General features: G+C 45.2%; 1 protein-coding gene across 1 annotated transcript in view; it reads right to left on the minus strand.

Moving 5' to 3' along the window:
• Window positions 1-22718, minus strand: part of notch3 (notch receptor 3) — a 34931-nt gene that overhangs the window by 8263 nt on the left and 3950 nt on the right. Inside the window, exons 3-24 of the mRNA XM_061700068.1 lie at window positions 17266-17408; window positions 16834-17169; window positions 15246-15368; window positions 14944-15177; window positions 12888-13043; window positions 12591-12776; window positions 11557-11670; window positions 10107-10220; window positions 8005-8238; window positions 7518-7628; window positions 6808-7000; window positions 6575-6720; window positions 6063-6296; window positions 5829-5981; window positions 5526-5754; window positions 4557-4758; window positions 4299-4455; window positions 4036-4220; window positions 3148-3280; window positions 2163-2420; window positions 1569-1678; window positions 409-938 (exon numbers count right to left, since the gene is read on the minus strand). Of these exons, the coding sequence (XP_061556052.1) occupies window positions 409-938; window positions 1569-1678; window positions 2163-2420; window positions 3148-3280; window positions 4036-4220; window positions 4299-4455; window positions 4557-4758; window positions 5526-5754; window positions 5829-5981; window positions 6063-6296; window positions 6575-6720; window positions 6808-7000; window positions 7518-7628; window positions 8005-8238; window positions 10107-10220; window positions 11557-11670; window positions 12591-12776; window positions 12888-13043; window positions 14944-15177; window positions 15246-15368; window positions 16834-17169; window positions 17266-17408 (4281 nt within the window). The remainder of the gene's footprint in view (window positions 1-408; window positions 939-1568; window positions 1679-2162; window positions 2421-3147; window positions 3281-4035; window positions 4221-4298; window positions 4456-4556; window positions 4759-5525; window positions 5755-5828; window positions 5982-6062; window positions 6297-6574; window positions 6721-6807; window positions 7001-7517; window positions 7629-8004; window positions 8239-10106; window positions 10221-11556; window positions 11671-12590; window positions 12777-12887; window positions 13044-14943; window positions 15178-15245; window positions 15369-16833; window positions 17170-17265; window positions 17409-22718) is intronic.

Below are 22718 nucleotides of genomic sequence, written 5' to 3' on the forward strand. Positions count from 1 at the left end.
TTAGGTCATACCAAAGACACAAATCAAATTTCAAACAAAATGTGATCAGATCCTCAGGATTACGCCGTAAATCTGATCTGGACCCAGACATTTGGATCCGAAAGTTAAACTCTAAATTTCACCAAACTTCATTCCCTAATTGCATCGAAATTTCTTCAAATAAGTTCAGATAATGATTCATTTGATGGTGGCTCATTATGAATTTAAACTCAAAATTCTATTCAAATCTGTTGCCACATTTTAGAGTTAAATCCACCAAGCACCAAGAAACATTTTGTAGAACAGGATGAGAAGTTGATGAATTTGCCCTTAGATCATACCATATGTGTTTACATGTGTTCCCATGTTGAAAATGTTGATCTGGATCACGATCAAAACCAAATCAATTTGGCTCAAACAAAAACTCACTTGCAAACTTTCTCCTTGGTTTTGCAGTCAAAGTTGTCATACAGACAGTCTGCATTGTTGCACGACTCGTCGCACTGGCTGTTGTTGAAGACGCGCCAGCAGCGAGAGTCCGAACACCGGGCCCAGGGGTTGACCGCCAAAGAACAGTCGCCGCCGTCCCAGCGGCAAGCCAACGTGCTGCACTCCTTGTCGCACACGCTGTCGTTGGACTTGCCGTGGCAGTCAGCCAGCGGGCACGACAGGGCCGGGATCTCGTTGACTCGGCCGGCTTGCTCGCACCGTTTGCCCGTCCAGCTGCTGGGACACTGGCAGTGGAAGAACGGGAAGGCGGTCTCCTCAGTGCACAGGCCGCCGTTGCGACATGGCTGCGAAGCGCAGCCCTCGTTGCTGCGGTGGGCGCACTGCGGCCCGCCGTAACCGGGCAGGCAGGTGCAGCGCGCCCCCCGTGTGGTGAGAGTGCAGCTTCCGCCGTTGTAGCAAGACAGCTCGCGGCAGGACATGCTTCGCTCGCAAATGGGCCCCGTGTAACCCTGCGGATGAGAATTGGAATCATATTTCCTGCCCAAGTATGTCAAAACACATGAGGAATTTGTGTCTAGTTGCTTTGTCACTCTGGTACTACAGACAAGACAGACAGTATAACAAAATATAAATTAAGACATACAGTAAACCCTTGCATATTCGCGGTTTGACATTCACAAATTTGCTGTGAAGTCTAATTAAGCCATGACAATTTATCTGTACAGTAGTCCCTAACATTTATTATTGTGTGCAAATTCAAAAAGATGAGTTGATTGACTGTAAAGTGCTAGTGTGCATATTTGTTTGCACATGTGTGATGTCATGTCAGTTTGTGCTAGCATGTTATTTAGGCTAGCATGCTAGGTAATACTATTGATGTTTATTTGTATTGAGTAATTGAACAACTGAACAAAAGTTGTGCATGTGCCATGGGTTCCTGATTGCATGGTGTTGATGCTTTATGATCCTTTGCCACCATATTGTGACATCTATACGCAATTACGAACCCCCTTTGGGGGGCCATGAATTATTCGCAGCATTTCGCTATTTGTGGCAGGGCTCGGCCCCTATTCCCCGCGAACAGTTTGGGTTCACTGTTTTTATATTTAGGATAATTAAACCAATGTACCAAGACTTACAAGCTGACATGTGCATGTGTAGCCAACAACAGAACCGGATGCAGAGCATGCTCCTCCGTTTTGACAAGGCTGAGACTCACATGCACTGAACCTGTTTTGGCACCTTCGACCTAAAACATAGAATAAAGACACACACACAAAAAGATCAGTCACCAGCGCAGACCTCCGACAAAGCTTTAAAACCTCAATTCTGGATGACACAAGCTGTACTCTGTCCTCTTAAAATGGACTACCCGGAAAAGGCAAAGAGAAATGGAACTTGGTTCTTTTGCATTCACATTGGAAGTTCACTTAACCCTTGCCTTATGTTCGTTAACAGGAATAGCAATGATCAGATCTGTTTAATGATCCCAAAGTGTCAGAAACAAACACTAATTTTCAATGTCATTGCTCCCCATTTCAATCAATATTTATGGTGGAATGCACTGACTGTATTATGGTAAGATTTGACAAAATGTATGAATGATTTAAAAAAAAAAAAAAAAAAAATATATATATATATTTTTTAATTATTTTTTTTTAACTAATTGAGAGGATGTAAGGCAGCCATCTGCCTCGACCGTTACAGTTAGGAGAGACGAAGCAGGATCTAACCTGTGAAGCCGGCCTTGCAGACACACTGGTAGTCGTTGGGCATCTGGATGCAGTCCAAGCTGTTGGAGGGGCTGCAGGGGTTGGAGAGACACTCGTTGATGTCCCCCTCGCACCGCTCGCCAGTAAACCCGGGAGGACAGTTGCAGCGGTACCCTCCCACTCGGTCCACGCAGGTGCCGTTGTTGAGGCACTTGGGGGGAGCGCTGCGAAGTCTCATAGGCGGAGCGCAGTCGTCTTCGTTGATCTCGCAGAGGACACCTTGTGTGAGATGATTGTTGGCGAGTTAGAGTTATTAATACAACTCCAATTCCAATGAAGTTGGGATGGTGTGTTAAACATAAATGAAAACAGAATACAATGATTTGACATATTCAACCTATATTTAATTGAATACACTAGAAAGACAAGATATTTAATGTTCAAACTGATAAACCTTATTGCTTTTAGCAAATAATCATTCACTTAGAATTTTGTGGCTGCAGGACGTTCCAAAAAAGCTGGGACAGGTGGCAAAAATGACTGAGAAAGTCGAGGAATGCTCATCAAACACCTATTTGGAACATCCCACAGGTGAAGAGGCTAATTGGGAACAGGCGGGCGCCATGATTGGGTAGAAAAGGAGCTTCCCTGAATTGCTCAATCATTCACAAGCAAAGATGGGGCGAGGTTCACCTCTTTGTGAACAAGTGCGTGAGAAAAAAGTCGAACAGTTTAAGGACAAAGTTCCTCAACGTACAATTGCAAGGAATTTCGGGATTTCATCATCTACGGTCCATAATATCATCAAAAGGTTCAGACAATCTGGAGAAATCATGCAAGATGTTCTAAAAACAGAATCATTGTATTCTGTTTTTATTGATGTTTAACACAACGTCCAGACTTCATTGGAATTGGGGGTGTACATTCACAGTCAGAAGTAGTATAATGGCCAACGTAAACTGAGGACTTTTTAGGCAAGCTTTGTGTTGTCCTAGCGCGTGCATACCCAGTGTGCCTGGAGGACAGGAGCAGATGTAATGTCCGACGAGGTCGATGCACGTGCCTCCGTTCTGGCAAGGATGAGACTGACACTCGTTGATCTCCAGCTCGCAGTTCTGACCAGTGAAGCCTGGCATACACTGTAAGGACATGCAAAGGAAAAACAGGATTATTAGATGGGGATATCGTATGGGCTGCGTAAACTTTTATGCTCAAGGGCCACATTTGATTTTTAAAATGGACGGATAGATATAGATGTGGTGAAGAGGAAATTTGTACTGTAGGTAAAAATACAGTATATATATTGCATTATTTTTATTATAAATTACTTGAATTATTGATTTTATTTTAACACTGGTAGTGTAGTGGTAGCTACTACTACCTTTTATGCAGACAGTGCAGGTTGGATTCCCAGCCAGTACCCCAATACCCGGCCACAGATTTAAAAAAATTAATAAATTAAAAGGGCTGGCTTGTGTCAAGAAGTGCAGCTGGTGTATTTAAACAGATAAATAAATAAATAAATCTGAAACAATTTATTCAAGTGACCTGCTGTGGCAACCCCTGATTGGACAAGTCGAAATTCACAAAAACAACAAAAATTAATATTACTTGATTCCAATGAATTATTTTTAAACTATTGATTCTAACTTTTCAAATGATGAATTAACCAATTATTTAATAAAATAAATTTAAAACATTCACATTCATACATACAATTTTAATCGATTATGTCCTTTAATTTTATTATCTACAATAAATCCATTTACTAATTAATTAATGGATACAAAATAAGAAAAATAAAATGAATTCAAGAGACAAAACTGGACTCCTGACAAAGTAAATGCTTGACAGGCAGGAGTGGTCCAACAATGTTTCATCACTGTGAACTCACGTCACACTGATATCCTCCAACGTAACCCCTGCAGGTGGCGCCATTGCGGCAGGGTTTGTCTTCGCAGTGGTCCACTTGGCTCTCGCAGTAGCTGCCAGCGTAGTCGCTGGGACACTTGCAGTAGTGCGTGTTGCCCGTATTGACGCAGTGACCGCCGTGGTGGCAAAGCTCGTCTGTCTGGAGTCCTGGTGACAAGAGAAGGAGCCGTGAGCGACTCTGCTGCGTGGCAAACGGGAGGAGGAGTAGAAAAAGGAAAAGTATACCTCTTTGGCGAGCAGCCGTCTCACAGGAGACCCTGGGAATGTCGCAGTAACGTCCAGACCAGCCGTGAGCGCAATCACAGATGTAGGACGAGTCTTTTTGATGACATCGTCCTCCATTCTGGCAGGGAGAGTAGCGCCTGCACCAGTCAACTTGTGTCTAGGAGCGCAGAATAACAGCAACAGTTGGTTTATATTAACACTCAAGACGTTCAGCTTTGATTAGAACTGTTTTTTTTTTTGTTTTTTTTGTGTGTGTACCTGACAACGTGTGCCGGCGTAGCCTTTGGGGCAGGTGCAGCGGAATGACTCCAGAGCATCTTGACAGAGACCCCCGTTGAGGCAAGGCTGCGAGTCGCACTCGTTGACCTCGTACTGGCAGTGGGAGCCGGTGAAGCCTGAGCGGCACGTACACGAGTAGCCGTTGATCCTATCTGTGCACGTCCCTCCGTTGAAGCACGAGCTGCGCACATGGAAATTAGTTAGTTAGTCACATATTAAGTCACTTTACATGCACCAAACATTTCATTAGGTACTCCTGCACGATGTAATTCAATTAATCTCAACATTTATAGAGCAAAGGAATGTTCTTTGATAAAAAATAAAATGTTACGGCAAAAAAGCAAATGAAAATGTAACAAGAAGTAAACAGTATATATTGAAATAATGATCTCGTTTCAATTTATTCATAAATGTACTTATTCTGTTGTATGAATGGCAATGGGTGGATAGGTTAACCGTACCTTCTACCATTTAGCGGAAGAGTATTTAATTATTTTGTGTGTCATGATGCATCACTAGCATCAATAGATGCACACAAAATAATTATTTATTTTTATCACTGCTGTATTTAGTTTAGCAGAAGTGCATAGTATTATAGTAGGAGGTGTTTGTACTGTTTCAGCAGAGGGACAAAATATTACAAACAGCTCTTAGTATGATAGACAATGGTTCCGCACAATGCCAAACTCCAATAGCAATAATAAACGTAAGATTAAGTCAATACGATAATGCATTTTTCCTCCATCAATGAGCAACAAAATTTGCTGTTGAGCCTCGATGTGACCCCAAATGATAACCAGAATGCTGATTCTGATCCAAATTAGGATGATTCAGCCTTGGTGGAAGTCTTCACTCCATTTCATTCCATTCCTTGTATCTTTCTCACGGTAGACATTTTGAGACATCTCTTGTTGGAGCTCAATAGGGGTCTCAAACCCACCCACCCACCTTTCCGTGCAATCCGGTATGTTGGTTTCGCAGTGGATGCCAGTGAAGCCGGGCCTGCAGGTGCACGTGTAGGAGTTGACGAAGTCTGTGCACGTGCCGCCGTTCTTGCAGGGCAAACTCTGACATTCGTTGATCTCCAGAGCACAGCGGGGCCCGGTGAAGCCCGGCAGACAGCTGCAGTGGAAGGAGTTGACGCTGTCCGTACAGGAGCCTCCGCTTAGGCATGGATCTTTGTGGGTAAAGGGAGAGAATGAAAGATTTGCGATTGACAACACGCACATTCACATTCTTGCGGCCACTCACTTGGGGAGCAGTCGTTGATGTCCGTGTCACAGGTGGGCCCAGTGAAGCCGGGCCTGCAGGAGCACGCAAAAGACCCGAGTGTGTTGGAGCAGGTTCCGCGGTTCTTGCACGGGCTGGAGAGGCATTCGTTCACGTCTCTGTTACACAGTTGCCCTGCAGAAAAAAAACAAGTCACGTTTAGGTCAGATTCTACGGATACGAACGCTTCCCGTCAGATCCCTCCGAGGTGCCCACCTTGCCAACCGGGCTGGCAGTTGCACTGGTAGCCCAGGTAGTCTGGGGTGTGGGTGCAGACGGCCTGATTCGCGCAAGGGTTCGGGGAGCACGGGGTGAGCACTTCGGCGCACGTGGGTCCGCTGTAGGGAAGCTCGCACAGACAGGTGAAGCTGGCCACGCCGTCGACACATGTGCCCTTATTCAGGCAGGGACTGGACGCACACTCGTTGACGTTCACCTGGCAGAGGTTACCTATCAGAGGAACAATTAATTGGTTGTAAATTAAACGCCAAATGAAACATATGCGATAGTTACGTTTTTGAAGACCCTACGTTGTCAGTGTGATTATTTTTGTATAGGCAAACTGATTTTTCAATTTTTGATTTGTTTTGTTTTGTTCAGAAAGACCAATAAAGGCTCCACTTTCAAAGAAATTATTTTTTTTGGTCAATTATTTAATGGCTTGACATGGTTAATTTCCTCCATAGTCTAAAGCCCATTTCTGCTGTTAGGTGTACCACGTGGCTTACCTCTAAAGCCCTGACGACACTTGCAGGTGAAGCCGTTGAGTTGGTCGATGCAGGTGCCGGCGTTCTGGCAGGGGCTCGGCAAACAGTCGTTCCTGTCCAGGTCGCAGTTCCTTCCCACCCAGCCTGGCTCGCAATCACAGCGGTAACTGCAAAGACACAAAAGCAATCAGTGTTTGGCCAAACACAAAACAATCCAAAAGGCAAAGTCGCATGAGTCTTCCTCCCGTGCATACCCGTTGATGTCATCTCTGCATGCGCCATGGACGCAGGGGCTGCTGCCGCACTCATCCACCTGCGAGTAACAGTACGGGGGCTTGAATCCCTCCGGGCACTGGCAGTGGAAGCCGTTCTCCTCGTCCACGCACGTGCCTCCGTTGCGACAGGGGGTCGACGCACACTCATCTATCTCCACGTTACACTTGGGACCTGACAAGATAGCGAGTGTCAAGAATGCTCTGCAAATGAAATTTAAACGTATCAGGGATGTCCACCTTTTTTCCATTGAGGGCAACATACAGCAAAGAAGGTGCAAAGCAGTTAAATGAATTGAAAGCAAGCAAAAAAACACAACACTCTACATTTCAGCTTGGTTTTTTTGGTAACAAAGCAAAGTTTTAGTGTGATATCTTGTAAGAGTCCAAATTTGTTTAGAATTTTCTAGTTTTAAAAAGTTGTATGTTTTATTCAATGTTATTAATTAAACGAATGTAAATAATTTTAAAATACAACATGTGATGTCTTGTGACATTTCATTTTTTACAATTGCATTTTTAATGAAAAAACAAAAGTGTGCGATACATTTGAACATTTTAATGTTTTCTTGTAATCTTCTAAGACAGGACATTTTTTATTTCATAATTAGAATACACCGCAGGCCATAAAAAAAAAACAAGCAGCGGACTTTGGACAACCCTGGTGAATGTTCACATTCCCAATGACTTACCGGTGAAGCCAGGCTTGCAAACGCAGTCGTAGCGGTTGATGCCGTCTTTGCATATGCCGTAGTCACACGGGTTACTGGCACAATCGTCAAAATTGATCTCACAGTTGGTGCCTGTTGCGATAGCAAAGTTTGAAATGCTTTCCCCCCCTCTCACAATTTAAGGGACTTCACACAATTATGACATAATGCAAGATGTTGAGCAGAAAGCATATTTCAAAACCTTCCATATCAGTTGGAAAACTGACTAATAACAGACAGTACAGTATTTTAAAATCATAGTAAAATATTAGTACTGTACTTCCAATGTACTTCAAGCAACCTAGCAACCAAAAACTTAAAATATTTTATTGTAAATAATGGAAACAGTATTTAGCTAAATAGGACATTTTATTTATTTCAGATTTAAATGTGGAAATGTAACAAACAGCCAATATTTTGCGAGTAGATACAGTATTAGCTATGTCAGCATTAGCTCCAAGTCACGTACCTGATGTGCCGTGCTGGCACTGGCAGATGTATTTGTTGACCAGGTCCACACACTTGCCTCCGTTCTGGCAAGGGTTGCTGTGGCACTCATTGAGCTGGTTCTCGCAGCGGTAGCCCGTGTAGCCGGCGTCGCAGTTGCACGTGTAGCTGGCGATGCCGTCCACGCAGGTGCCGTGGTGGCACGGGTCAGGCTGGCAGTTGTTGATGTTGCTCTCGCAGAGCGTACCCTCATATCCTAACGAGAGGACAACAGATTAGTAGTGTTTTCGAGATTTATTCAACATGATCAACAGTCAATTGATGGAATCTACAGTGGAACCTCGATTGTGTTCGAACTATTCAATTTACGAACCACAGACCAAACAAACAAAAATGTCAGATGAGCATGTTATGAAGGAAGGACTCACTGTGGACAAAGACAATTTGTGAGGAGTACGGAAGAAACAGGCCCACAATTGCCACTCTTGTGAAAAAAAAGGGATGTTTTTGTTGCTGCTGACACGGCCAAGGAAGCGAAGTATTTTCGAAAAGACCAAGAGAAAGCTCTGGACCAAGTCGATGGCTTGCTGTTAACTTGTTCAATGAAGAGATTTTTGACCAATCACCCCCTGTCAGTACAGCATGGCTTTATATTGTGTTCAAAGTGTACAAACGTTTACTAAAATAGGGACTTTTATTATTTTTTTCCAATTTACAAATCCCATTTACGAACAAATTAAGTTTGTAAATAGGGGTTCCACTGTATTATTAGCCCATCCCTAACAAGGCTTAACCTCAGCCTCTTCAACCATCCATTTTTGAATGCTTGTCCTCATTGGAAGTAATGAGTGAGCTGGAGCTTATGCCAGCTGACGATGGGCAGGAGGCAGCGTACACTACGATTGCACAAGGCACATGTAGACAAACAACCATTCACAATAAGACTTACAGCTATGGAAAATTTCGAGCATACAGTAGGTTTCAAACTCAAGAACCCTAGGCCACCTATTAGAGCAAATAAACTGTGTGTCCTAAAATCTACAGTATATCGAAATTCAAGTTTTTCTTCACTTTTAATAGTTGTAAAATATACGGAAATATTTGCGTGCCATAATTTTCCATGACTTCTGGAATTAGTTGGACACCCCTAAATAAAATTCTTCAGTCAAGTTAGCAGGAATGTGGGAAGAAGCCAAAGCACCCGGAGAAAAGCCAAACCTGAAGGCCAGAGCCAAGTTTTGAATCCAGAACCTCTGAACTGTGAGGCAGACTTGCTATTTACTCCACCACTATTTTATTTCTCAATATTCAGATTCCTAATGAATGTCCACTTCTTCGGCTTAATTTGTAACTACAACAAACCTTTCCCCGTTTGCTGTATTTTTCTACAAAACAAGGGGTCCTTGCGGCTTTGGGTAGTGATCTCCCTGGTTTCCATGCCAACAGGTTGTCTGTGTGTCAGACAAGAGTTGGTTTGTTTGGTGTGTGTACGGCGCGCTGCTGAGTTGGGCATAAGGCCCCCCAGGCCCACTTTTGTTCTCGGCGGCGGAGGGAACAATGGCGGGCCGCAGCACGTCAAACAGAACCACTTCACCATGCAGAGGAGGGGGGACACGGGGGTACCAATACAGGGAATACCAAGCAGCTGGCATTTGAAACAATGAAGCAGACCCGTTGATAGGCAAAGGCCCAAAGAAACGCCGAACATCAAAACACACACTTAACAAACGTGGCTGTGATTCCCAACACTATCCTTGTCGAGCTGATGCATTTTTTGGCTTAATAAAACTGCAAGGTAGGATACATGTGGAGGAATGTGAGAGTCGGACACCATACGGTGGTGTGTGTGTGTGTGTGTCTGTGTGTGTGTGTGTGTGTGTGTGGAGGGGGGTGAACAGATGAACAAATGAACAGATGTCGGGGTGATGACCAAGGTTCTTTTCTTGGCGAATACTGATTCTCAATGACCCTGTGATCTTGAGACGGTGGGGTTCAGGGGGGATTAGCGGCCTCAAGTCAGTTTGCGGAGGTATGGATGACCCCCCCCACCCCAAAAAAAAACAATCCCACAACAACTCGTTAAGGCTCCCGTTTGAAATGCGTACGAGCATCCGACAAACTTACCTTCGGCACAGCGGCACTCGAAGCCGTTGGGGCGGTCGTAGCACTTGGCGCCGTTCTGGCAGGGGGTACTGGCACACTCGTCGATGTCGATCTGACACATGCTGCCGGTGAAGCCTGGGACAGTCAAACACAGAGGCGACGGGTCAGAGGGCGGTTTTGTCCCTTCTTTGTGGCAGGGGGCAAAGGTCTCCGGCGTGGTCAGCGACGTCTGGCACAGACTGGTTAAGGATGCGACATCTGGGCGCTGATGGAAATCATGTGACCTTGATGGCGTTTCAAGGTCACGGAAAGGAGCTACAGCCAACTTTTTGAATTTGTTAATTTGCTCAAATACTGACCATTTTAATAAGACTTTGTTGCTGTGAAGGCTTGAGAAACTTCGCAGCTTTGAAATCGGTGGGCGAAGTGCCCAGATTGGGGGTTGAATTGCTGCCTTGGTAGCATGCTGCTCTGTTGGTTAACAATGAGAGGATGGGATATGTGTTGGTGCTGATGGGGGCGGTGAGGGGGTGGGGGGTTAGCAGAGGAGACAGTGGGATTGTTTTCTTTTTTGGGTAAACCCCCCTCACCACCTCCTCCCCTTTCCTACATCAGCTCCACTGCCTCAATAGCGAGATGGGGAGGTGGAGGGGGGGGAGATGTCTGTCCCAGATGTAAATTGCAAAACTGGAAAAGAATCTCATTAGCAGGACTGCTGTTCCCCCTTTTACCAGCACAACCAAAAACAACCAGGGCAGGTTGATGGAGACTGCTGTCCCCTCTAAATTGCAAAGGGGAGGGGTCTGGGGGTCACAATAGTGTCTTTGTTCAGGCAAGCGGATAGGCAGCCTTTTTATTTTATTTTATTTATTTATTATTATTATTTTTTTTTATAATAAGTGGAGATTCCAAACACTGCAGGCTCGCTGGCTTGGATTGTGGCAACATTCAAAGTCATGTGCACACAAACAAGGATATATATATTTTTATGTATATATTTTTCTATGCCTTTTTTCACAAGCAAACAGTCCTACGTTTTGGGAAAGTGAGCCCTGGAGAAATATTTTACAAACTTGGTCTTTGCCATTATTTGTCTTTACAATGTGTATTGTTATCCACTCGTTATACCAGAAATATAATTTGATTTGATCACAAATTCATATCTATATTCAAGTGTAATATTGAGGAGTAGTGTCAAATGAAAACTGATGGCCAAAAAACAACTTTCTTGAAGCTTCTGATTGGCTAAAGGTCTATTTTTGTTTGTACTATTCTATGTTAAGGGAAGACAGAACCACCTGTTGATCTTGCATGCACTTCTCTTTTGAGCTTTTGAGGATGAGCTTTTCCTGTTTTCTTGTTGCCCACAAAAATGTTACCCAAAACACCACAGTATGCGTGGACACAGCATTCAAATTCAATACAATCTTCCAACCTGCGTATTTAAAAAGATGACAAACGCTCATCTTACCAGGTTGGCAGGTGCACGTAAAGCCATTGACCATGTCCCGACAGATGCCGTCGTTCACACAGGGGTTGCTCTCACAGTCGTCTATGTCGGTCTCACAGTAAGTCCCCGTGTAGCCTACAAGACAAGAGTTGGCACGTGAGCACACACATTCCAAGTACTGTCTATTGCTCTGCGTGGATGTACGTATTTGTGTACGGTCTCCACCATGGGAAAACAATTCTGTTAGAAAACCTTTTCTATTTTTCTCATAGGGGACCAGACTGAACGGCAGGATCCGCTGACCTGAAATCCTAGCACGTTACTATCCGCGGAGCGTCGCCGCACCCCGGGTCAGTGTCCCATTCACTAGATGCATGTTACACATTTGTTGTTAGCAAACCTACTAAGGGCTCCCTCTATTGAGGTGAATCCGAGTGTGGAAGCCTGGGGAGCGGCTAGCGTGGAATCCAAAATAATCAGCGGCTCCACATGAGTTTTGTCGGGCCGGCTGACGATGAGGAAGGTGAGGAAGAAGGGCCTGTCTCTGGAAAGCAGAAAAATGGGGGTGGGGGCGGGGGGTGGGAGGCTCTGGGAAAAGGCCTCCTTTCCCTCTCTGTGTATATGAGGGTGCAAAGTGGAACACAGAGGGGCCCTATTGTTCCGTTCCATTCCCACCACTCTACGACTCATTACTATTCACAGCACACCGCTCCCCCTAACTGCTCGCCCTCTCTCACATCCAGTCCTATAGAGCCCACTCCCAGCTCTAATTTGTATAGTTCCCAAAACCCCAGGATTCATGTAGGACCGTGCGTGAGAGTTTCACTCTGGTTTTGTCACCCAGAGTCCAAACCACCACTTTGTCCGCACTAATACCCTTTCTGTCTGGCTGTACAGTGCGCTGAGAACAGGCAAGTGCCCCCCCCAACCCCCCGGCCTCCGACAGCAATGGTACTCTATTACATAATAGGCCCCTCTGCCAGTCCGTATGGCAACGGTGGAGATAATTCCTTCTTGGAAGGTCGTATTCTATACAGTTTAGAAGGTCCTGATACCTGGCATGCAGATGCAGGTGAACTCTCCGATGCGGTCGAGGCAAGTGGCGTCGTTCTGACAAGGCATGGACAGGCATTCGTTGATGTCGATCTCGCAACGTGGGCCTGCGTATCCTCGGCCACATTCACACTGGAACGAGCCCACGGTGTTGGCGCACTTCCCAGAGTGCTCGCATGGGTTTGCACCTGTGAGACAAAATGGGTATTTTAGAAAATCCGAGAGAAGAGAGGGCGTGGGACCTGCAGTGTACAGTAATGGCTTATAGTCCATTGACAACAAACGAGAAGCAGACATACCGATGCCGCATTCGTCCATGTCCTGGTTACAAGCGCCTCCCACAAAGCCAGCAGGGCAGGTGCAAATGGCACGGCCGTTGAGGGGGTTGGTGTCGCACACGGCTCCCTCGTTGCAGGGGTTGCTGACACAGGCATCCTCCAGGTGGCACAGCAAACCTAATGGAGATGGAAAGATCCAATAATGCCAATTCATACACTATATAATGTATTACTGCAATCTGCACTTCCAACCCGTCAAGTCTTAAACTTTTCATACCAAGTGCCACTTTAAAAAATCTTCCGGTCTCGCGGTCCCACCATAAGGACCAACAATAAAATAGTCAGAAAAAAAAGAGGCCAAGGTTTTAGTTAGAAAAAGCACATTTACTGTACTTAAGTTAAATACACTTGCTTGGATGAGTTTGGTGTGGAAGAACTCCAAAGCCTTAACCTCAAACACTGAAACGAATCCTAGAAGAGGTTGTTATGGATGCAAAGGGAAAACCCAGTTTCACTTGCTGCAGGCCTGAACATTAGACCTCGCAATACGTTTGTCAAAATGTAAATATGGTGGAAAATTCATGAAAGTAGCAAGGTGACAAGATTTCCAAAAAATGCAAAGTCTTGTTGGAGTGGCCACTTCAACTTGAGTATAACGTACCAAGAATTTTGAAAATCAGATGATGGGTCTTTTTGGAGAACTCGTTTGTGTGACAAACGCCTTCGAATTAGAGCAAAATAGTGGAGTGAATATTTAAAGTTGTTATCTCATTAGCTAACATTAGTTCATGCTCATTCTTTGGTCAAAGACTACACAAATGTTGACATTTTCCTAACAAGTATTGACTGTGGGTTGGTCACTTCATTTGGGACAGCGAGGAGGAAGTGGACGCGACCGATTATGTTATTTACTTTATTTAAAAGAGGGTTTTGTGCTTTGTTGGAGAAAGAAGCAGATAAGCATGTTACTGAGGTACAGAAAATAAATCGATGACTAATAATTTAAGGGAACCCATGTTTTCTTTTATTTAACTTGCACCGAGGACGTAGCAATTCAATGTACGCGTGTAGACGTATTGTGCAGCAAGTTGTGTCTTCTTGTTGTTCAATTATGGCCTGAAAACTCATTGATGCTTGAAGTTTGTGATATTAGCAGTTGCTACAAGTTTCAGGGAATATACTAAACCGGCACGGAATGCAAGTATTCACCTAGAAAAGACGCATTTTGCAACATCTTTGGCGTTCTCACGTAGATGCCCGCAGCGACAATCGAAACTTCCCTTTTCTCTTTTACTCGGTAAACCCCATCCCCGTTTAGCTGACAAGTTTCAGTTAAAAAATATCCACCATTAAGCTCATAAGGACCGAAATTTGGAAGTGTTTTCCACGCCGGCCCCTTAAAATTACCGTGACGTACTGTAGTAACTTTCTCACTTGCCTTAAAACACTCGATTTAAATAGTTATTCATGAGCAGTGTGGGCAGTAGAATAGGTCAGGTAATTTAGTCATCAATTGTTTTTTTTGTGTGAATTTGTTATGGAGGATTTTAGGAGGCGTTTGAAGTGCTCATTCCATGTTTTTTTGGGGAAAATTCCAAAGATGTCAGCCATTTGTCACGTTGCTAATGACAGTATATTGCAACTAAACACATTAATTAAAGTGTATTCATTTATGTTTATTGTAAATACTGTGACACCTTGAGATACGAGTTTAATCTGTTCTGTGACCACGCTCGTAATTTAAAAGACTCATGTCTGAAATCATCTTTTGGGATTGAAATCAATGTAAATGCCATATCTCAAGGCACCACTGTATTAAAATCCAAATATTTGTAAAATAAGTCGGCCTAATACTTTTTTTTAAAAATCTAATACATTAAATAATTAGTTCTTTTTTATAGTTAAATTCATGATAATAAAATGAAAAATGTTGAATTATTATTGTATTATTAAAATAAACTATTTTACACATCTTACATACACGTTTTGAAAATTAAATGCGACTCTTGAGCACCAACGTTTTCCCACCCCTGCTCAAAGGTCACACAAAGGGCACCCAACTGATGCATTTGCTTACCCGTCTTTCCGACCGGGCACTCGCAGAAGAAGGAGGCGACTCGGTCGTGGCACGTGGCCCCATTGAAGCAAACGGCGATGGCGCAGTCGTCGATGTTCTCGCTGCAGTCGTCGCCCGTCCAGCCGTTGACGCAGACGCACGTGTGACCCCCGATGGTGTTGAAGCACGTCCCCCCGTTGTGGCAGGCGTTTGGCTGCATGAGACACTCATTGACGTCCTCAGCGCAGTACTGGCCTGCCGTGATGAGGCGTATTATTAGCTCACACGACTCACAAGTAACGCTTTCTTGAAATATGAGGTACCTGTCCATTCAGGTGGGCACTGGCAATTGTATGTGTTGACTCCATCCACACATTTCCCTCCATTCATACACTTGTGGCCTGGGCAGTCATCCACATTATTCTCACAGTTGTGTCCCTCAAAGCCTGGAGCAGATGGAGAGAAAAGGTTATGACAAACAAACACATCAGGTCGCCCCCCGTTTCGCAACGTAATCAATTTCATAACCTCAAGTCATGTTTTCCACGCTACGGGAGGTGTGAGGCAGTAAAAAGTTTGAGTGGGTGTCTGACTGTTTACATCCACTCGTGACGGTTCCCACACGACGCCGGCAGCAGCCACGATGGCTGCCTCGGAGGCTTGCGCTCCCCGGGGTGTTTGCTTGTTTTATAATCTCTCAGTTTCAATGACTTCCTTTCTGGCAAGAGACATTTCCTGTCGGCTCCCCAGTGGCAAGCCAGAAGGTCCATAAAGTAAATTCCTTCTGTTGTGGACTTAGTGGAGCGGGAGCGCGGGCGGGCGGCCGCCTCCGACTTCTCACAACCGCCGCCACACCGTTTCTCATCGGGGGCTATAAATAGCAGGCGGGAAGCTGACCTGCGACGCAAGAGTAAATCCCAGCAGCGGCGCTCAAAAGTGCGTCATCAGCCCTGGGAAAAATCTTCAGTCTTGGGAAAACAGTGGGCCTACGCTCTGTGATAGTGATGGTTTGCATGTGTGCAAAGCCACGTCCCCCCCATGTGGGACGGCTCCATTAGGTTTGACGCAATTTGGCTTGCCTTTGTACAGGCGGGATCGTAATAGGGGCGTCAGCTACGTAGATAGTGTGATATCAAACCAGCGCAACACGACTAAACCTACGTAAGCTCAAAGTCTGACGTAAAAAAAGAAGCACAAACTTTGACACCTTTCTCCATCAGAATGGACATTTTTTCAAAACTTTGACTTTTCTACCAGTAGTGTTTCCGAGCCTCTACTAAAGTAGACCCCGATATGTTGCTGGCATAAATAGATGAACGAAGATTATTTGTGGTAAATAAATGATTTAACTTAAACTGGATCATTTCTGGCACCTGGGTTGGTAATTATTGACTTAAGGGACAATACTCCAAACTTATCGCAATGTACAAATGTAGCTGCTACCCTTATAGAAGGATGCCAAAAATGATATATTTGGTGGCCGTTACAAATATTGACCATGGAAATAGTCATTTGAATGAATAAAAATGAATGTTTTTCATGTAATGTAATTTTTGGAGATGGTGAATTTGGGGTTTTGTTAGCTGTATGCTATAGAGTGTTCTCAAAGTCACTGTGCACTTATATATTTTTTTTAACAGACATGTTTCAATATAGAATAGAGGCGGGACATAAAAATGACAACTATAAAGAGGAAATGATGAGAAAAATGCACAGTGACTTTCCGAGCACCCGATAAATCTATTTTACAAATCAAGAAAAATTTTAACTGTGTGAACAGTGAATCTATACAATACATGAGGTGCACTTTTTGAACGCAATTACTGAATACTGACATAAATGATATTTTCCATGACATTGCAAGTTATTGAGATGCACCTGTTACCATAACGTGTCAGTTTTGAACCTTACCTGGCAGGCATGCACATTCGTAGGAATGGTCGCTGGTCTGGCGACAAGTGCCGCCGTTGAGGCACTGCGAGGGGGCACACGGCTGGGTGGATACCTCGCACGTGCGCCCGCTGTAACTGGGCGGGCACTGGCAGCGGAACGACCCGTGGGTGTTGATGCAGAGGCCGGCGTTGAGGCAAGCGCCGGGCTTGCGGCACTCGTCCACGTCGCTGCGGCAATTCTTTCCCTGGAAGCCAGGTGGGCAGGAGCAGTTGTAGTGGTTATTCCAGTTGGCACAGCGGGCACCATTGGCACATGGATTTGTGGCGCAGGCGTCAATGAGCGAGCAGTCTTGGCCTGTAATTAAAAGGTGTGTTCAGACTCTCCGAGACAGACTCGCCGAGAGCTGAGAGCCGAGAGCGTTCTTCTCCGTGCCAATTGTGATGGGCATACCTCTGAACCCCCTCTGGCACACGCAGCTGTACTGCGGGATACCGTTGACCACGTGGCTCTTGCAAGCGGCCCCGTTAAGACAAGGTGATCGATGGCAGGGATCCTGGTGCTGACACAGCTGACCGATGAATCCTGGACGACATCTGGGCAAAATAATTCACACTTGAGCGTTAACTACAAAACAGGTAACAAGGAAAAACCTTCAGAAGCAAACTTTCTGATCCAACTAATTCCCATTACGTTCATTAATATACCGCATCTGGAATTCCGGACCCCGTGATACCTCCTAACTGAGTCATATTGTGGTGACTGGCGTCTACGCCCTGGAATTATTTCATATTAGCGCCGGTTCCTTCAAAAGTCGAATGTGGTTTTGTGGAATCAGTGATGCACTCACAAAGTGAGCCAGGCCATATCCTGAAGGACAGGATTTACCAAACACACAATTTGCGTCCTCTCCAGCTGGAGAGACCCATTTTTTCAGTGTCAGCTAACATTCCTCCGTCGTTACGGCTTTTTCCGCAGGTCAGCTCTAAAGAATATATGAACACACCCAGCGACGGCTGCCAGGAAACCTAAACGATTCCACCCCAATGCCGACATGAGAAAAATTGGGTCTACTCTTAGCACACGTTGAGTAAATAGGAAAAGGCAGCTGTGATATTTGGCGAAGACTGCCTATTCGCTTCAAGAGACACTATTTGTTTTTGCCTTTTACCTCAACATATCAAGAGAGGAACAAGAGTATCTGATTGCGGTCTACGGGCCGATGAGAGTTCAGACAAGGTTTGTGCTAACTGAGGAGGTTAGTTTGAGTTAGAAACCTGACACCCACAGTGGAGCCTATGGCTGGGGACAAGCCCCCTCTTCAAACAGGCTGTTTGATGCTGATGACAGAGCAGTGATGGCTGGGTTTTGGTTCACCCCGAGGCTCTGGCTTTTCTTTCACTGGAGAAGAACCCCTGGGCATAATCAACAATGGATTTCCCTCAGTCCTCCTTTGTGGAAGCGTCATTTCACTCGATTTTTGTGCGCTCTTCTACAAAGCAAACTTTTATTTTGCAACACTAGTTGGGAGCAGGCCAGCCTTTCTGCAGATTGACTGTTTTGATCTAGTTTTCTTTGGCTTGCATTGCAGCGTCACAAAGACAATGGAATAAAGAGAAGCCACAGGGCTTGGTACAAAGGAGCGCACGGGCGTATTCACAAGAAAGAAACATGAGGGAGAAGCGCAGTCATAGTCAGTATTAGTAGAGCTCATCTAATGGACTGCATCGTAGACTGACTGCCAGTCAATCAGAGGGCATAATGACTGGGGCCCAGAGTTGAAAGGCGCTGCTTGTAAGTAATCTACGTGAAGCACTACACTACCAACGCTCCAACGAAACAGTTACCCAACTAGGTAGCAAACATTGTACAATTTACTGCTCTGACAATACAAGCTGAAGTTGGCTCAGCTACTACCCCCCACCCTCACAAAAACGCCAGCTCGGCCCCCACCGCTCAGAGGTCAAATGTCAGAGGTCCCCCGTCTGATTGTGATGATAATGTCACTCATGCTGCAGGGCGGGAGGTGGGGCTATGCCGCAGGAGAGAATGTCTCCGTTGGCTGCAACTGGTGGACGAAGAGGGTGTGTGTGTGTGTGTGTGTGTGTGCGTGTGTGTGTGTGGTGGTGGGGGGGGGGCTGGTCCAGAGGGAATGCCATGTCATATTTCCTGTAATCCCTTGTCCGCTGATCTGAAAACACGGTGCTCGCTCCGAAATGCAGGATCCCCGTCGCCCTGGCAACAGCGCAGACGAAAGAGCAAGCCTGACACTCAACCAATCACCCGCCCGCCCCTTGGTGCCAACGGCTATTTGTCATGGGTTGGCTGGGTTTATTTAGAGGCAAATTAACTATGTCTGGAATCTAAGGGGTCAGGACAAAAATGAAACGTGGCACATGGAAGGCGACTCGGCGAGGGCCCAAGAGCAAAGGCCGAAAAAATATAATCGAGAATGTTGAATCCCTCTTGAGATTGTGAGATTTGATTCTAGTGGCAAGGCCAAAGGTTGTTAAAAGATTTACAGACCCACTGTTGCTTGAGACTTGGTATCCATCAGCTATTAGGTGGATCTAAATCAAGCAGGGTTCATGTGTAAGGAACAAACTTGTACTAATGCCTGCTAAATTTGTTTTCCTCCCTTTCAAATGTGCATTGAGCTTGGCCTCCAAGACACACATTCTTTTGTCTAGACTTGACTCATGGCCAGCGTGCTTCTCTCATAACACACACACTCAACTGATACCAGCGCACAACTTGGTCCTGCTACACCTAAACATCTCCTTATCTGAGTCGATTATGGATTCCGCAGCTTCTGGGAATGCGAAAAGGACAAGCGTGACTTTGCTTCCACTTGGCTTTTTTAGATGCATGTTAGGGGCAGGTGCAGGCTGCTGCCCCCCGGGTGCCGACTTCTGACCTCTGAGGAAGAGGACGCCAGATGACGACGAGGAAGAGGTGCTTGAGTGGTGTGGTGCAAGGATGGTGAGAGAGAGTGTGGCTAATCTTAACTGCGTTCAAACATGAGGGATTTTGCCAGCTGCAGTCCCCGACACCACGCATCTGTCCACATCTGTCTTGCACCATTGCGTGTCGAATACTCAGAGACAAAATAACAACTGTTTTGCTCACACACACGTGCACGCAAACACGCACACACACACACACACACACACACAAACCACTTCACATGACTGAATGAAGAAACACATCATCCTACATAAAACATGCATTAACAGTTCCTTTTTTCCATTGTGTTCACGCAAAGGCAACACTGCAACACAACATGCAAACAACCACATGCCTGAACACAAAGAGGAGAAACTTACAACCAGGGTGGTAGCATGAACCCACAAAGGATGACATCCAAACGGGGAATTGTAAAGGAAAGAAGAAGAAATATTTTTAACAAGAAAGAAATTAGATATTTCGTTTGAAATATCTCAGCGGTATGGACATTTAATTTATGGGAGCGAGCGCCGTCACCGGTGGAACCCAATGCCGCTTTTCCTGCTCTCTGACTCATTGAAGCATGGGTAACCTGAGCTCATCCCCTCGCATACAATAGCAGATACTCCGCGACAGGTCAGAGGGCGACTCACCTGTGAACAAAGTATTCTGTGACACTGCTCATACTCTCAAGTCAAGCTCCACAAAGCAACATGTATAAATATCTCCAGTATCTCTATATCTCTGAGATCATTTCCTCAGAGAGCAATGGAGAAGGACAGCACCAACAATTGACTTCTTAGCTTCGTTTTACTGTTGTGATTTTGTGGAAACAAAACTCCACACTATTCCTTAATACGACCAAGAACTACATCTATTCTCCCATTTAAGTCCATAGTGACGCATCACTGCCAACTTGAGCCTATCCACATCCCCCTCCCTCCAGCAGCCCTTGGCTCTCCCTTTCTCAGCAAACAGCCACGTTGGGGGGGGGGGGAGTGTTTTGTGGCCCCCAAATAAAAGAGCTAAAGTAGTCAGAACTCCTTTGTATGAACAGGTTGGAAGGAGGAGGGAGCCAAGGGGGAGCAGTGACCCAAGCAGCTAGTCTTTCAGGTCTGGGCTTCCATGGATCAACAGGCCTGGGCTGTCGCTTGGCAACAGTATCCCATGGAGAGAGGCAGCCTTAGCGGGGAGAAAAGGGGTGCTGGGAACGAGGGTTTTGTGAGGACAGTTTGAGTACCTCGGAGGAACGACCGCTGCATGTGCAGGAAGCTCGCGACACACGACCGCTTGCTTCTTGTAATTGAGTTTCTTCCTATGCCTATCCCTTCCATCACAAGGAAGTTTGTTTAAACAAATTATGCTTATGAACACACACTCAGGACCACCCTATTGAGGTTCTTTTTAATGTATGAACATTACCCCGCAAATATCAGTCAATTCAATTCTATTTCAGTGAATGAAAACATGACGCGTAGAACATCCAGTACAATTAATGCCTACAACGAATTTGCCCCAAGTGTCAATAGATTTTTGGCGGCAGCTCCCTGACATTTTTCAAATAGCAGCAATAACCACATGACATGCTTTCCAAGGCCGAGGTCTTTCCAAACATTTTGCATCAGACACAACCACAGCCCTCCCCTCCAACCACCAAAGCCGAACCAGATTTATGCAAAAACTTTGAAATTCAAATCAGAACTTTAATTTCTTTCCAAACATGAAAGACAAGGCCCTGTCTAGAATTCCTCAGACCTCCTCACCACATCAGCAACATAGAAAGGAGCTCATCTGAACCTCTGAAGGCCTTTATGGCTGTTTAACAGGAATTGTCCACTGACTGAGAGGAGAGGATTTAAAAGAATAGCATTTGGTATGAAAACACAGTCCTGACACAACCTTATCCTGATACTCGCGAAAAGATAAAATGAGGTGCAAGGAAAGAATCCAAGTGTTCCTCTGGAAATGAACAAAGTGAATATCAGTCACCTCAACTGCTGTAGTAGGATACAACGTATAATAGCAAAAACAGATATTGTAATCAATTCTTATACTTCAGCCCAAGATGAACTGAATCTGATGATTGAGTAAGCTGCTGTGATTAGACAGGATGTGTGGACCACAAAGGTCAGAAGGCAGAACTTCCTGCGGCAGGGCCTGGGAACCAGAGCTCCCAGTTTGCAATTACAGACAAATATCATCCTCCTTATAATAGTTTAAAACCTAATATATGAGCGATGAGATTCCTTTGAAATGATTTTTTATTTAAATAAAGCTTTCTGCAATCCATCGTGGCATGACTCCCCAACTAATTGTGAAGTCAAACATTCCAAAAATCAGGACCTCAATGAGACTGTATTGTCAAGCGCATTCCTCAATAGCCTTCCAGGGTGAATGAATGAATGGGAGCTATGGACAATAACCTGTAGCTTCCAGAGGGACAGGAGGCATCTTAGCCAGCATTCCTTTTCTAATCCGCCGTAAAGATGCCCAAAGAAAACACTGACCCGCGAGCTGGTGCTGTGGACAAAGACATAGTCGCTCTCCTTGCGTCCGGCCAGTCAGTCAGAAACACGTGACCCGGCTTGGATACATATTGCAGTGGAAGAGCTGCATACACTTACTGCAACAACATCAACATACTGTTGTTTCACTCAAACAAATCAGCTCGTTATTTTCAAAAAAGCTATTAACATCTTCCGAGACGAGCACCCATACCACTGGGATGTTTGCGCGCTATCAAAATACAAATCTCCTTTCATCATGTCTTGAGGGCCTGGGAGTAGCTACAGGGTTACGACACAACACTCACAATTTATACGCTAACTTGGCAACGGAGGCCAAAGGCAGCGCATTCATAAAGAAAAGGCACGACCGGCCAGTGCTTACACATTGGAGCCACACCGGGGGCGACTCTACTGTTTATCTTCATAGCTAATTTGTATTTTTATATTTAAGAC

The sequence above is a fragment of the Phycodurus eques genome, chromosome 16 (assembly GCF_024500275.1).
Source record: "Phycodurus eques isolate BA_2022a chromosome 16, UOR_Pequ_1.1, whole genome shotgun sequence".
Taxonomy (NCBI): Eukaryota; Metazoa; Chordata; class Actinopteri; order Syngnathiformes; family Syngnathidae; genus Phycodurus; species Phycodurus eques.